This window comes from Amphiprion ocellaris, chromosome 12 (genome assembly GCF_022539595.1).
Source record: "Amphiprion ocellaris isolate individual 3 ecotype Okinawa chromosome 12, ASM2253959v1, whole genome shotgun sequence".
NCBI classification, from domain to species: Eukaryota; Metazoa; Chordata; class Actinopteri; family Pomacentridae; genus Amphiprion; species Amphiprion ocellaris.
The window spans coordinates 24,313,087-24,326,352 of NC_072777.1; the positions used below are offsets into that span (position 1 = coordinate 24,313,087).

At 42.6% G+C, this 13,266-nt stretch overlaps 1 protein-coding gene across 7 annotated transcripts in view; it reads left to right on the plus strand.

Annotated features, from left to right (window-relative positions):
• The window catches only part of epha7 (eph receptor A7), a 94,627-nt gene that overhangs the window by 14,078 nt on the left and 67,283 nt on the right, over nucleotides 1-13,266 (plus strand). For all 7 annotated transcript variants that reach the window (XM_023275735.3, XM_035950712.2, XM_023275739.3 and 4 more), the window contains exon 4: nucleotides 8,040-8,195. In XM_023275735.3, the coding sequence (XP_023131503.1) occupies nucleotides 8,040-8,195 (156 nt within the window). The remainder of the gene's footprint in view (nucleotides 1-8,039; nucleotides 8,196-13,266) is intronic.

Sequence of the window (13,266 nt, forward strand, 5' to 3'; positions counted from 1 at the left end):
TAATGAAGTCAGGTATTCAAAACAGTGCCGGTTTGGTATTGGTGCCAAAAAGTCTGTAATCAGCTGCAGAAGATTGGAAATATTGAAGAAAATCCCCTAAAATACGGAGCTCCGTGTGCGCGCTGACAAAAGAAAAGACACCGAGAGGAAACCTCCTCATAAACCATCGGCGACAGGCTCCACATTGTACCACGGCTGTGTTTACAGCTGATATTTATAAAGACATTTCCCTATCAGAGCAGCCTCGGCCATGGTGAGCATTTTTTTTTCTTACGGAAAGCAATGGTGTTTTTTGAAATAAGAAAATAAACTGTTTCCTTTATCACGCTTGACCCGTTCCACCTGGCATTCATCAGCGGCCGGGCCTGCATGTTGGTCCTGTCGGCTGTTCTCCTCCCTCTGCCTCTTTTATCACTCTAATGGGGTGCTATCTCCAGGCTGCTCTCTCCGGGTCTCCGCCGCCCTGCTCAGGCTCCCTTCAGCGCGCATTCTTTCCACATCCATCCCAACACACGGGCGGATTTAACACATAATCAGGCCAGACGGGAGGGCAGCGGGAGAAGAAGGGGGGAGGCCCGGCCCTGACAGGACTCATCATGTGAGGGCCGTGGAGACAGAAAGGCCCACGCTAGTCATTCTCACTGTGGCTCTGGCAGTCTGCAAAAAAATACAGGGGGAATCTCCCACATTCCCACACTTGCAGCTCACTTTTAGCCCGTCCGCAGCAATATTGAGACGAATGGGGGAGAAACTCAATATCCCAGCTGCCCTGCGTGGACCAGCTAGTCCCCTCCGTGCTCAGTTGTAATAAGGATTTTAACCTTGATTGGATTTGTGGGTTGTAAGCAAATAAGGAAGCTTAGTTTCCAGTTCTTTGAGGACAGGATATGGTCAGAAGTTTGACACTGATGCAAATACGACACCTGAGTTATGCAAAGAGAAAAACACTTTTTTATGCCACATCTGCTTTTCTACAAGTCTGAATCATCATCTGGCCACGTGCACAAGAGTTCACAGTAACAGCTTTATGAGCAGCCCAAAGTATGCTCATGTCATACATAGTGACTGCATTCATCTCTGCAGACACCCGAAGTCACATAAACCACATCTTACTGGCTGTTCTTGGTCCGGTTTGGTCACATGCAATACGCTGCAATATAGTTTCTGTATCCACGTGACTTAAAAATCATCATCTGCCCTTCCACAGGGGTCTCAAAAGCAAACATTCTTGCTCCAACATCTCGTCCGATTCTGACCAATGTCGCTTCTTGATGCTACGGACTTATTTTACCATCCGGCGCTTGCAAAATACACAGAAAATTAAAGAGGCAAATTTGGAATCCAATCTGTCAGCAAAGGCACAAGATTAAGTGAGGGGAAAAAAAAGTGCCGTGGTGCACCCCTAGACTAGAGAAATAATTATTTTCTATTTTGGCCAGAGAGGGATATGTCAGGCTGTCGCATAAGCAGTCAGTGCTGCTCTCCCTCCTTCCTCCTTCTCTGTCCGTCACCCGGAGTGTCATGACACTGCCAAAGCGTGAGAGAAATTGGATGTAATTCAAGAATGTTAAGAAGCTCAACTCGGACGAAAAAGAAATAAACCGAGATCTTACAAAAATACAGAAATCCGTTTGTTTTTTTTTGTATGTGTATGTGTGTCTGCATAAGATAAGGAGGCTTTGTTTTACTCTCCGGGCCAGTGTCTGCAGTGATTGAGACAGCATAGTCACAGGAGCATTTGATTATCTCTATCCGGCTACTCGGAGGACCTCTCCTTTCTCAGGCTCCTCTTACTTGCTCTGTGTAAAATTGCTGACTGCAGCTTGTCCCCCCACATATCACTGAATGAAAGTGCTTGACCACTGGAAGGGAAATTACAGATGCTGGCTCTGTAGCTTGCCGAGGAACTGCCTGGAATGTAAGTCTTGTATTTTTTTCGCTCTCTCTCTCTCTGCTAAACCTCAACCCGCTTCTCTAAGGACTGACTAATTTCTCAGTGTCATAAATAAGCCTGCTGTTGTGTCTGCCACTGAGCTTCTTTAACAGGCCCCGTGTCAACAAGCACAAGCCGGCAGTCGGCCTTTATCTGTGCAAGAAGAAGAAGACCAGACTTACATAAATGGGCCTTTTCCCAAAGAGTCACTCTGAAACACTTCATCCTTACAAATGTAATTACACGTTGGACTTTAAGTCCTCTTGTCAAAGTCAGTGCAAATAGTAAAGAGTCTGGGGTTTGGTACAATGTTTTAACATGTTTGTGTGTCAGTGTTTGCCAGTGAGGTGTCAGTCACTCTGTCAGGCGAAGAGCGCTACCGGGTGAAAGGACTTGGTGTAATTGCTTCATAGATATTTCCGCAGAAAGCGAGCGTTTGCTGCAGGGACAGTTGACAAAGAGCCTCTCACTCACTATCACCCCGTCTTGAGCAAAAGAGCGTCTCTTCGGCATCTGGTGCCGGTAAAAGTGGGAACTCGCCAGCAGCGACTCGGTGTATGCGGCTCGCTGGGACAGGAATGCCGGTCCGGGACGGCTGTGTTTGTACTTGTCACTCAATGCACTGCCAGTGGTGGGGAGAGGTGCAGAAACACTTAGTTTCCCGTGTCATACAGCCGTTCGATTTTTGAGGCCTCATTTGCCGCCTTGTTGCTTCTGTAAACATTTCCGGGTGCCAAACCCAGTTGGACGCACTGATAAACACATAGGCTGTCACTGGGAAAGAAAAAAGAGAGCATGGAGAATGAACCATGTTTTGCTTGTGAGCTTGAGTTAAAGGGTGAAAGTGAAAAAAGGGGGGTTCTTACTTTTGTTGTTTGGGTCAATATGACAATATTAAACTCACCAATTTCTAAGATTTTGGGAAACTTGGTAACAGTGAAGTGCGATGAGGAGAGAAACACAGACAGTCGGACAGGTTGTAAAGATGTAAGGGCTGATGCTGACCATTTTATTCGGATTAGGTTTTGGTCACATTAAATTTTTCTGGTCTTTTCTGTCCATTTGCCTCCTTGAAACGTCCCACGTTCTACATGTGCTTAGCATGAAATCCGTTTTGTTATGAAGGCAGTAAAAAGTCTTCACTTAGATCAGATGTGTTGAAAATGACATTCGTGGTTACCCAACGTTTCTGTCTACCTGCCCTGTAATAGGTAGCTAAATCTGGTCAAAAGCACCCCGTGGTAAAAGAGGAATGTTTTGGTACATGGTCCCGGAAGCTCTTGGGTATTTTTTGAAATTTCCACCTGAAAAACCATCCTGAAGTTCAGTCAATAACACCCACCATATGGCCAAAAGGACATTTGACTTTACGGATGAATTTTGAAACACAATGAGTCCCTTCTTCCAATCACCAGCCCAGAGAAACCAGATCTGAAAAACCAAACAGCAGCCGTATAACAATGAGCCACTAAACACTGCTGTTATTGAACTCCACCCAATCTGATGCAAGAGAAATGAAGCGGAACAGATGCTGCATTTATTTTAATCGTAGCATTACCAGGCAGCATCTTCATTGAATGTGCTGTGTTTGTTAAGCTTTGAAAATTGCGCGTTCGATTTTAATACAGGGACCTTCGGGGTGAAAAGGGTTAAACTAAACCAAATGCCTATTATCACAACATTGTTAAAAACATATTTTTACTACTCTTTGCTTAGAGAAGAGTGGATCAAACAAAAGGACTGGGGTTGCATCTTATTTACAAATGAAATTCAAGCAAAGAGAGTTCAATAAAAAAACAAACAAACAAAAAAACAAGTACTGGTGGAGAGCTGCATTGTTAAGCAGTTCAGTGCTGGTTCTGTGAGAAAAAACACCACAGGTGAAGTGGTTTGTTGAACAGATGGAGGCAAAATCTTTTTGATGAACATCATTTCTGCATTTTCACAAGCCTAAAACAGATGTTGGCATATGACTATCCCCATTTATAGTAAATATTTGATCTGAGGTTTTAGGGCTACCCCGAGTTTGGTTGTTGAAATTAGTATTGACCCTATAAATTCCCTGCGTCTATGAGTCCCTTCCTTCCATTCGACCATACAAAGTACGTCAAGAAACATGGACGTGAGGTGTTGTGGCATTCAGGAAGTCAGCAGTCTTTTTTTATTTTGTGTGTACTGGATGTTTCACAAGAGCAACCAAGCACATTCTGTCCGGTCATGGTGATCGCTGCCAGTTGGGTCATGAATGTGAAAGTTAGAGGATTGGAAAAGGTACTTAAATGATTTAACTGCCCTGTTTTTGTATCACCTCCAGGTTTTCTTTCATATTCACAGGAATCTATAAGAGTTCTTCTTCTCACGCATACAGTCAGAATGCTCTAGAAGCTGTAGACATTCAAATTTTGGTACATCATTTTAGCCATTTTTACTCAAAACTTGGGTGCAGATTGGAAGAAGTTGACAGACAACGAGCACAACTCCAACAAAAAAGCCGTGAAAGGTACAAAAATAGGAGTGAAGTTGTAATAAACCAAAGTTATCCTTTAAGACTGGGTTTAATTTCCAATGCCTCCCTCTCAAAGGCCTTGCACTCATCTTAATCTGCACTGTGGATCCTCTTGTCTGCTGGAGTGGGGGTCGCGGTGGGAGATAGCTTCAGTCCCAGTTGGCTTTTTCCTCCCCTCGCACACCGGCCACCCAACAGATGAGCTCTCGGAAAACCCAAAGGCAAACAGACACGCCGGCTTATCGGAATGTTTAAAAGCCCAGCATGGTGGGCAAAAGCAGTGGGATCTGGCCAATCTTTAACTCGCCGCAGAAAGCCCTTCAGTGTCATTATCAACATCCTTGTGGGGGGGGAGTGTGTTGACACTATGTATCAGATACTGCAACCAGACATGGTTTGCTTTGCTGTTTGTCGAACGTTATCGCTCATCAGAACTGTACATACAGTAAATAACTGCTAAATATGATGAGTAAGCTCTTGGAAGGCTCCTGTGGATGCGTTTCGCCCGGTCAGCATTCGGGACCCACCGCTCAAAAGCCTCCTCATGGCTCTGTTTTCAATTACCGGCTCGAAAAGGTAAAGAAAGATTAAAGATAAAATCATGTCGTTTTTCCTCTTGGAAAAAAAAAGGGAAAAGGTCTTGTTTCACAAGGCCGTGGCAGTGCGATAAATAGAGAATGACAGGGCTTTCATGTCGCTGAAATGGGGATACCCCAAGTCTCGGTCTCTTCTTTGTGCCGCTCTGGAAGTGTTAAAACCACAACACTCTGATTCCTCTGGCCGTCTTATTCCGGACCTGTCACAAGATGTGGTGACCGAAGGAAATTAAAAAAAGAAAAAAAAAGCAGCAGAACCGAATTGAGATCTGATACCGGGGCGAAAGCCAGTATGAAAATCATTGCTCATTTCCTCCTGTGGCTCATGAAAAATGCATTTTTTTTGGTATAATTTGATAGTTTGTGTGCAGAGCAATTCACAGAAGTATAGATTTCTTGCAGATTGTTTAGGAAAATCATGTGGCCTAGATTGCAGTTTTTCACCAGACTTAGCTGTGTTTTGCACACACAGCCGACCAGTGTGGATTAAGCTGACTTCCAGGCTAAAATAGCCAGATCCCAGAATAGACATTTTACACTTTGCGAGTGTTTAAACATTAACCATGTGATTCATAGTGAGGTTGCTATGAATCACTGAATCTGTTTTACATTATCCTTTTCTGTCTTTGTCGTGACTTGCTTCCGTGGCTCGTTTGGGACATGAGAACTGTTAAAGAAGAATGATGGGTGTATGAGTTAGTTGAGTTTAAGAACATAATTCCTAAATTACTATTTCACCACACAAGCTCATTGAAGCTGTCTCCATTAGTCATATCAGCAGCCTTGGGTTTGTTTACCTGCCCGGTCAAAGGTGAAACATTGAAATGATCCATGTGCTTGTACTTGATGCGTATTCTTATCTCCCTGCTCCACTGAAGAATGTTTCCTCTCACAGATAGGACTTGTTATAAACAAGTCAAACCCCCTCACTGACCCGAAGATTCATCAGAATAAAAATAGTCTTGTTATTTTCCCTCTCAAAGTGAGAGGTTGTAGTTTATCCCAGGGCGAATGCTTCATTATGAGATCTGAAATGCCGTTTCATGGCTCAGCCTGCTTGATGAAGCCCAAGGGGGGCAAGTTCGTTCAAATACCGGCTGCATCAAGATGTGAGTGGAGTGGTTTGTTCTGTCATGCCCTCTCCATGATGGGAATTCAGGTCTGAAGCTGACTCTTTCAGATTGTGTTTGCACAGGACTAATATCACCTCCAGACATTCAGTGATTTGTAATGACGGCTGAGATCATCAGTGAATGTGATCCTGTGTGAACCTCGCTCAGCTGGGATATACCAAATAAGAGATGCTGTGAGAATCCCAAAGACCTCTTTAAGTTCTATTTTAGTATCTTATAGTTTACATTTTCTTTACCAACGTGAACATATTGAGCCATAAGTGACCCATGGGCAAAGATGAACTGGATGCCTCCACTGACTCTGTCTTTTCACAACCACTGCCAGTTTTTCTGTTGATCTGAATGTCTGTGTGGACTCTTAGTCAGAGGTCATGGTGATCCTAAGAGCTTTAGTAGACGGTAACCGGATTTCTGTCTTTAGTTCTTGAAGACTGAAGATTTCTTCCTCTCATCCAAGAACTTAAGATGGATGAGAGGTGAAACATCTACAAGAACCATAAAAAGAAGTTCAGTCACCTTCTGTTGAAGCTCTTATGATTAATCGAATGGTAGTTTAACATGTTGGCATGACAGCTTTGGAAGTCACACTTCAAAAATCAAACAGACATAATTTGGTGCAGCATTTAACTACAGAAGATGCATATTTTGGAAAACAGCAGCACTGAAAATATTTCGCAAAAATGGTTTGGGAGTTCGTCCGATATAAGATCAGAGAGCAAACTGAAGTCTCATACATTAAAGTACAACTTTCTGTAGTGTCTAGTCTTGCATATGAGATGCCAAATATCCATGTCCCTTTCCGCAACAGTGTTGGAATGTCTGGTAAACAGCCGTAAAGAATTTCAATGTAAAAGTCAACCCTGTCTGAGTGACACAAAGCTTTGACTTCACAGAGCTAGTCATGTTACTAAACTGGAAAATCCGATTGGAAAGTGGACAAAGGCTCATGTTTGTCTTCACTTTGTATCTAGAAATATATTCTAGCTGTCTTCAACACCAGATGACTGTAGTCCCAGACCTCTCAGTCCTACAGCACTGGGTGATAAGACGATATTAAAACCGGGATCTCTTTCAAAAACGTGTTTATGCGTCATGTTGGGTATCAGTTTCAAAAATTCTAAATTGGTTTGACTATCCTAACCAAATGCCACACAGCTACCCGAGAGCTTTTGGGGCACCTCACAGCCAGAACGCTTAATTTTCAAGGAGTTTTAAGAGAAATAAACATGCTTTTCCTGTTGAACATCCGTTTCAAGCAGCTGAGCCAGAAATGAAAGAATCTGATCAAGAATTTGGAACCAAAATACTCCTAAAAGTCCTCCCAGAACTCCTTTTTATACTGATGGAATTCTCTATGCCAGTGATTTCCTACTAAGGGTTTGGGACACAAGGTGTTGCAAGATGATGAATTGGACAGGAAATAAGACAGGTTCTACTACATGAATATTTTTTTTGTCCAACTTTGTGAAATGTTACCTCTTCTGACCTCTAAAGGTTGCTAGAATGAATCAATCTGACAAGTTTTGAAAGAATGATCAGTCTTAATTTGAATTTGAATCAAAAAAGCTTGGCATCCACTTCCCTATTCCGTCATCTTTTTCTTAAAAATTGAGACCAGTCAATTGGTAGATAATTAATTGGAAGTTATTTAAATATTCTTAAGCAAATTTGCCAAATGTGTTTATTGGTAGTTTGTGTTTCTCTTGGCTTTTCTCTGCTTTTACTCTTAGTTGGACAAAACAAGACGTCTAAAGCCATCACTTTGGGCTGTGGAACAGTTTATAGATGAAACTATTCATCCGTTTATCAAGAGATTAATGTGCAGATTCATTGGTAATGACTCGGTGTTTTTCTCTTTTTCCATTCCATAGCGTGTGGTCGTGGTTTCTACAAGTCTTCGTCCCAGGACCTGCAGTGCTCTCGGTGTCCGGCGCACAGCTTCAACGACCGCGAGGGCTCCTGGCGCTGCGACTGCGAGGACGGCTACTACCGAGCACTCTCTGACCCTGCGTCTGTGGCCTGCACAAGTAAGTCTGCCATGCCGTTGCTAGGTAAACACAGCTCGGATCGCTTGCATTTAAACAGCCGCACATTCGAGTGGGGGGAAAAAAAAAAAACAACATGCTCTGTCCAGACCTGTTCAGTCAGTTTGGTCTCATGAAAGCCCCAGATGTGTTCCATAGCGGCTCCCCTGCCTCCCAGTATGTCATTCTAATTATGTTTGCAGGCTTGCGTGTCTGTTTTCTGTCTTAGCTGGTTGCTAATGATGAGAGTAGCAATTTGCCATTTCCCGTCTGAAAGATTGCAATTACAGTCAGCAGCGGCAGCCCGTGCAGCACCCTGTGTCTTCATTTGTCCTGGCCAGTGTAACAGTTCGGTGACAGCCATTGATGGCTTATTTACACAGGGACTCGGTCTGATGGGTGGGGCTCATTTACTTCCAGATACATTCTCAAACATGCTTATTTCAAGGTGCCGGTGGATGGTGGTTTTTTTTCTTTTTCTTTTTGTTCTTTAGCCTTCAGGTACTGTGCACGGGGGAGTGGCAAACCGCAGTAGGCTTATGTTAGCTCTCTGCTTTATCTGTGGAGGTAAACAGGACCCCTAAACATAATCTCTGCACCTTATCTGTGGGCCTTCTTTCTACCGATAATGTGTCGCAGGAGCCCTGGATTGGCCCAGAGGCTTGCGGTTGTTACACATAACACTTTTGTCATTCTTTTTTTATTTGACGTATCTATTAGGGAGAGCTGATAAATTAGCATTTCAGATTGTGGTAATTTACTTTGCACCCGTTTTCTGTTGATTAAAAACAACAAAATCAGATATGCATGTGTAGGAAAATATGCATGCCTGGTCCACATCCTGAGCAGCGCTGCTTTTTCCCTGTGCACCCAAAGTAGGCCAAGTCAGAATCTCTAATGTGTATATCTGTGTGTGTGTGTGTGTGTGTGTGTGTGTGTGTGTGTGTGTGTGTGAGATATTATGCAAATAGTAGAATTTTATATCACTGCATTGGCTTGTCTATGCATGAAATCAGAGAATCAAAGAGAGGATTTAACGGATTGCAGTTTGGATTTAATGTCATAAATTCCATATGAAAAATGATTCTTTCTTATTTATGGTTGTCTGTAAAGCAGCTTGCTGAGCAACAAATCTGTCGTGGCCTGATTCAAAACTTTTTCCCCTATTTATTTCAACATACACAGGTATGTCTAAGTTGCCAGAAACGTCTGCTTCTGTCCTAAAGTTTTCTCTTCGTTTCTTTAATTCCACTGTGCTGGTTGTTCAGTGTTACCATGAAGAAAGAATTCTGGTTGAGCTAGAAGGTTGCAGGAAAAAATATAGTAAAACAGCATGGATTTATAAAATCATCTGTTAATGAGCTGTGATGTCCCACAAATGGTATATTTCAAACATCTGTCTATGCACTTCAGCCGGCTGTCTTCCTCTCACTGCATGACAGATTTGGAAGAAATGTTCTCAGTATTCGGGTGTGTCTCGAACTGCCCCCTTAGTGTGTGAGCTAGATCAGAGAGTCAGCCGTTTCCTTTTTGCCCCAGTGCTAAAATGGTAACAGAGCTGGATTTAAGCTCGAGGAAAAGAAGTAGAATTGACTTTCTGTGTTCTCTTATGTACTCCTGTATTCTAAATCTGTCAATCTAGTCCTGCCTTGAGCATACAGTGTAACTAATTAACTGTACTTGAATACTATGTTACCCCAATGCAGTGTGGAGCAGAAATAAAATAGCTACACACTACTTTAAAAAAAAGTAAGAAAAAAAGTCGACCTCAGACACAACTATTTATAAATCCGGCTCTATTCAAATTAAAATTTAATTCCTACGTTGCAGGTTCTATCGGTATATGGCTTGTTTAATTTTCAAGGCTAGTTTGGTGCTTCTGCCCCAGGGACCCAGACCCCCAAGGAACCCCCCTGGTTCACTGGTTGTCAACTCATGAATAACAAATTTGTGAATATGCAAAGCTAAACGTCAACTGAAATGATGGGTGAAGCTCGATGTCCAGGGAGTGACAGAGGATAGTGGTGGTTGGGTAGGATGGTGAGGTTAATAGAGGCCAAAACAAATATTTGCCCCTGATTAATCTGGCCAGTGTCATTTCCTGCTTGTACAAAACAGGAAATATAATACATAACTTTACTGATTGATTTATTTTATGATTTATTTAGTGCAGATGCGGTATACATAAATAAACTGCAAACAGCTGTCCAGTGCAAGTAACATAGTGTTTATGGCAAATGCTAATTTGCAACACCCGTCTCTGGAAGGGCTTTTATAAGATTCAGAGCAGGAGCCTTGGATGCATTAAAGAGCACTGGATATGGCTGACAAAGATGAGCCAAATGTTGCGCGGCCAACTGCATTAGTGTTTCCCGCTCTTGAACCTCCACAGGTTCCTGCTCAGTTTATAGATTTTACTTTGTGGCAGTGTCAGGAAAGTGAAACTAGTTTTTGCAGAAACTGGGACAAAAATTTACAAATATTAAAGTTTCATGGATTCAAAAAAGACATCACATTAGACGATGTTCCAGTTGAAAAAAAAAATTCTTTATGGGGATTTTTGCAGGGGATTTTCTTAGTTGGTGGAGTCATATCAAGCTCCAGATGTTCATTTCAACAGTGTCTTCACAGGCTGTAAGGTGATTCACTACATGGTGCTGAATTCCAGCCAATATGAGACACACTTTTTATGCTGTAGTTCTGTAGAAATGTTGTTGATATTTAACTAGTTTGCATATTTAGATAGTGAGTACATGCCTTACCGCCTGTTGCATGAGAATGAATGTGCACAGGACACATTGTCATAGTGTTGTGTAGATCGGTCCGAGACATTTTGTTTGCCTCCTACTTACAGAGCGGCGGCTATGCAGGAACATTGGATTTTATTTCAGTGCACATTCAGAACAGACAGGTTGTGGACCATGAGATATTCACGGAATGAACAAGAAGCATCGGATTAGACTTGCATAGGGCACCTTTACACAGCCTTGTCAAAGTCTTTTCCAAAAAAAACTCCACAGAGAAATGGCAACTTTGAATTCACAGGTAATAAAACATACTCGTGTTAAATTCAGCAGACTCGGGGACTTTGCTGCTGCAGCAAAAATAACAACTTTCTGCGTGGTGAATTATTAAATTGCAGTCACTTGAGTAATGTGTTGGGCAGGTATGCATTTGATCTGGATATTGCAGTTGGTCAGAGAATGAACGGGGTGCACCGTTCTTTATAAATAGAGGGTGAAGTCTGACTTGAACAGGGAATGTACATTTCAGCAATGCTGCTGTGGTATTGGCATCTTAAAACTAACCTGGCAGTCTCCTTCTGGACTTGTTGAAGTCTGTTGAGGTCTTTTTTGTCTTTCCAGTGTCTCCTGAATAAATTCGGCGGCCGCAGTTAGAATGTTAAAATTCTTTCCCAAACTTAGCTTTGTCTGTTTAACTCCATTCCCATCGCCGTCCGACACAGACAAGGACATAACTCAGGCTAAGCAAATTTGAGGCCGAGCAATGACCACAAACCACCAATCTCTCAGTGTTGCACAGAGGCAACCATACAGATCTTGTTCTAAAAGACAGGTCCATTACTCACTTCTCCAACCATCCTAATCGGATGTTAACGCTTCACTTTAACATCCCCCACTGATCAAGGGCAGGACACACAAGCATTTGGTAAGAACAGGATAAAGTTCCCACTTCTTTGCAGTGTCCTCTGGCTGTTCCCTTCTGGGTAATCACCTTGGCCAAGTAGCACAGTAATTACTGAAGTTGCCTAATGCACACTTTCCATTATTCATTTTCATTAACTTTGGGTCTACACTTGGTGACCCCATACCATTATATGTAAATATGTATTTTTAACTTGTATGAATAGTTTCACCCTCCTCCTCATTCACCCAGCACAATTTTTGCATGGCTTTCTGTACGTGCATTTCCTCACTCATCGCTGGATTAAGTCAGTGTGACCAATAGTCACTGTGATTTCCTTTTTTTTCAAGCCTTATCCAGACCAAGAGTGAATAGTAATTGAAAATGAATTTGCACTGCCTGAATAAATAGCTTGATTGACAGATTTTTTTTTAAATAGAGGTTTGTAAAGCTACCATATTGTATGCCTTAGCAAAACAGTGAGATGGATCTCTGGCACACAGAGATTAAGGATGTGTCTTTGAGGATTTGAGAGGAAATGAGATGAAGATATAATGTGGGGACATGAAAAGCCAAATCCACGCTGAATAAAGATGAGAGAAGAAGTTCCAAATACATTGTTGCCCAACGTTGTGTGTGTTGAGAGGGGGTGGAAGGGAGAGATGCTTTTGTTTGCTGCATGTTTGTCCATGCCATTCATATGCAAAGTTGCGAGGAGATAAGGTATATGTGGACGGCCGTCAGGCGGCATTTCCTCCGGAGGCAACGCACAGAGCTGAGTTGTTGACAGGTTGGGGAGCTGGGCATCAATCATGCAACAGCTGTGAGCAGTGCTGGTGCAACGTAAGGGCTGAAAGGGGCATTTGTGAGCAGTCGTCTCCTCCTCCCGACCCCCTGCCACTCCCCTTTAATGTGCCACCTCAACAAGTTGATGTCCGTCAGGGAGTCCATCCTGCCAGGGGTTGCTAGGGGACTATTAAAGAGCTGCAGAATGGAAGGGCTCGAGTTTCTAACAGATATTAAGCTCAGTAGGAGTAGGAGTCAGCTTCCTGCACTATATCTTATGCTTATATGTCAGTTGTGGTTGTACAGTTTTCTTTTAAAATTGGATTCTTAGTAGCATTTTTGGGTGCTTTCACTTTCATACATTATAGTAAATCTGGGCAAACTTCTCGTTTGTCTACAGCCTGTCTGATGGTGCAAGTTGTTGCTCATCCCATCAGATCTTGTGGTAATATCACCATGCTCCCACAGTTTTGCAGATATATTGGTTAGGGTTGGATTTTACAACAGAGAGGTCAAAAATTAGCCTCTTTTCTGGTCATATCTAGATTGAAAGTGGCGTAATTCAAGAATATACGCTATAAAAGCCTTATGTGAACTGCTTTTTTTAACACAAGGCTTTTTGCAAAGTAGGAGCTTGTGAATT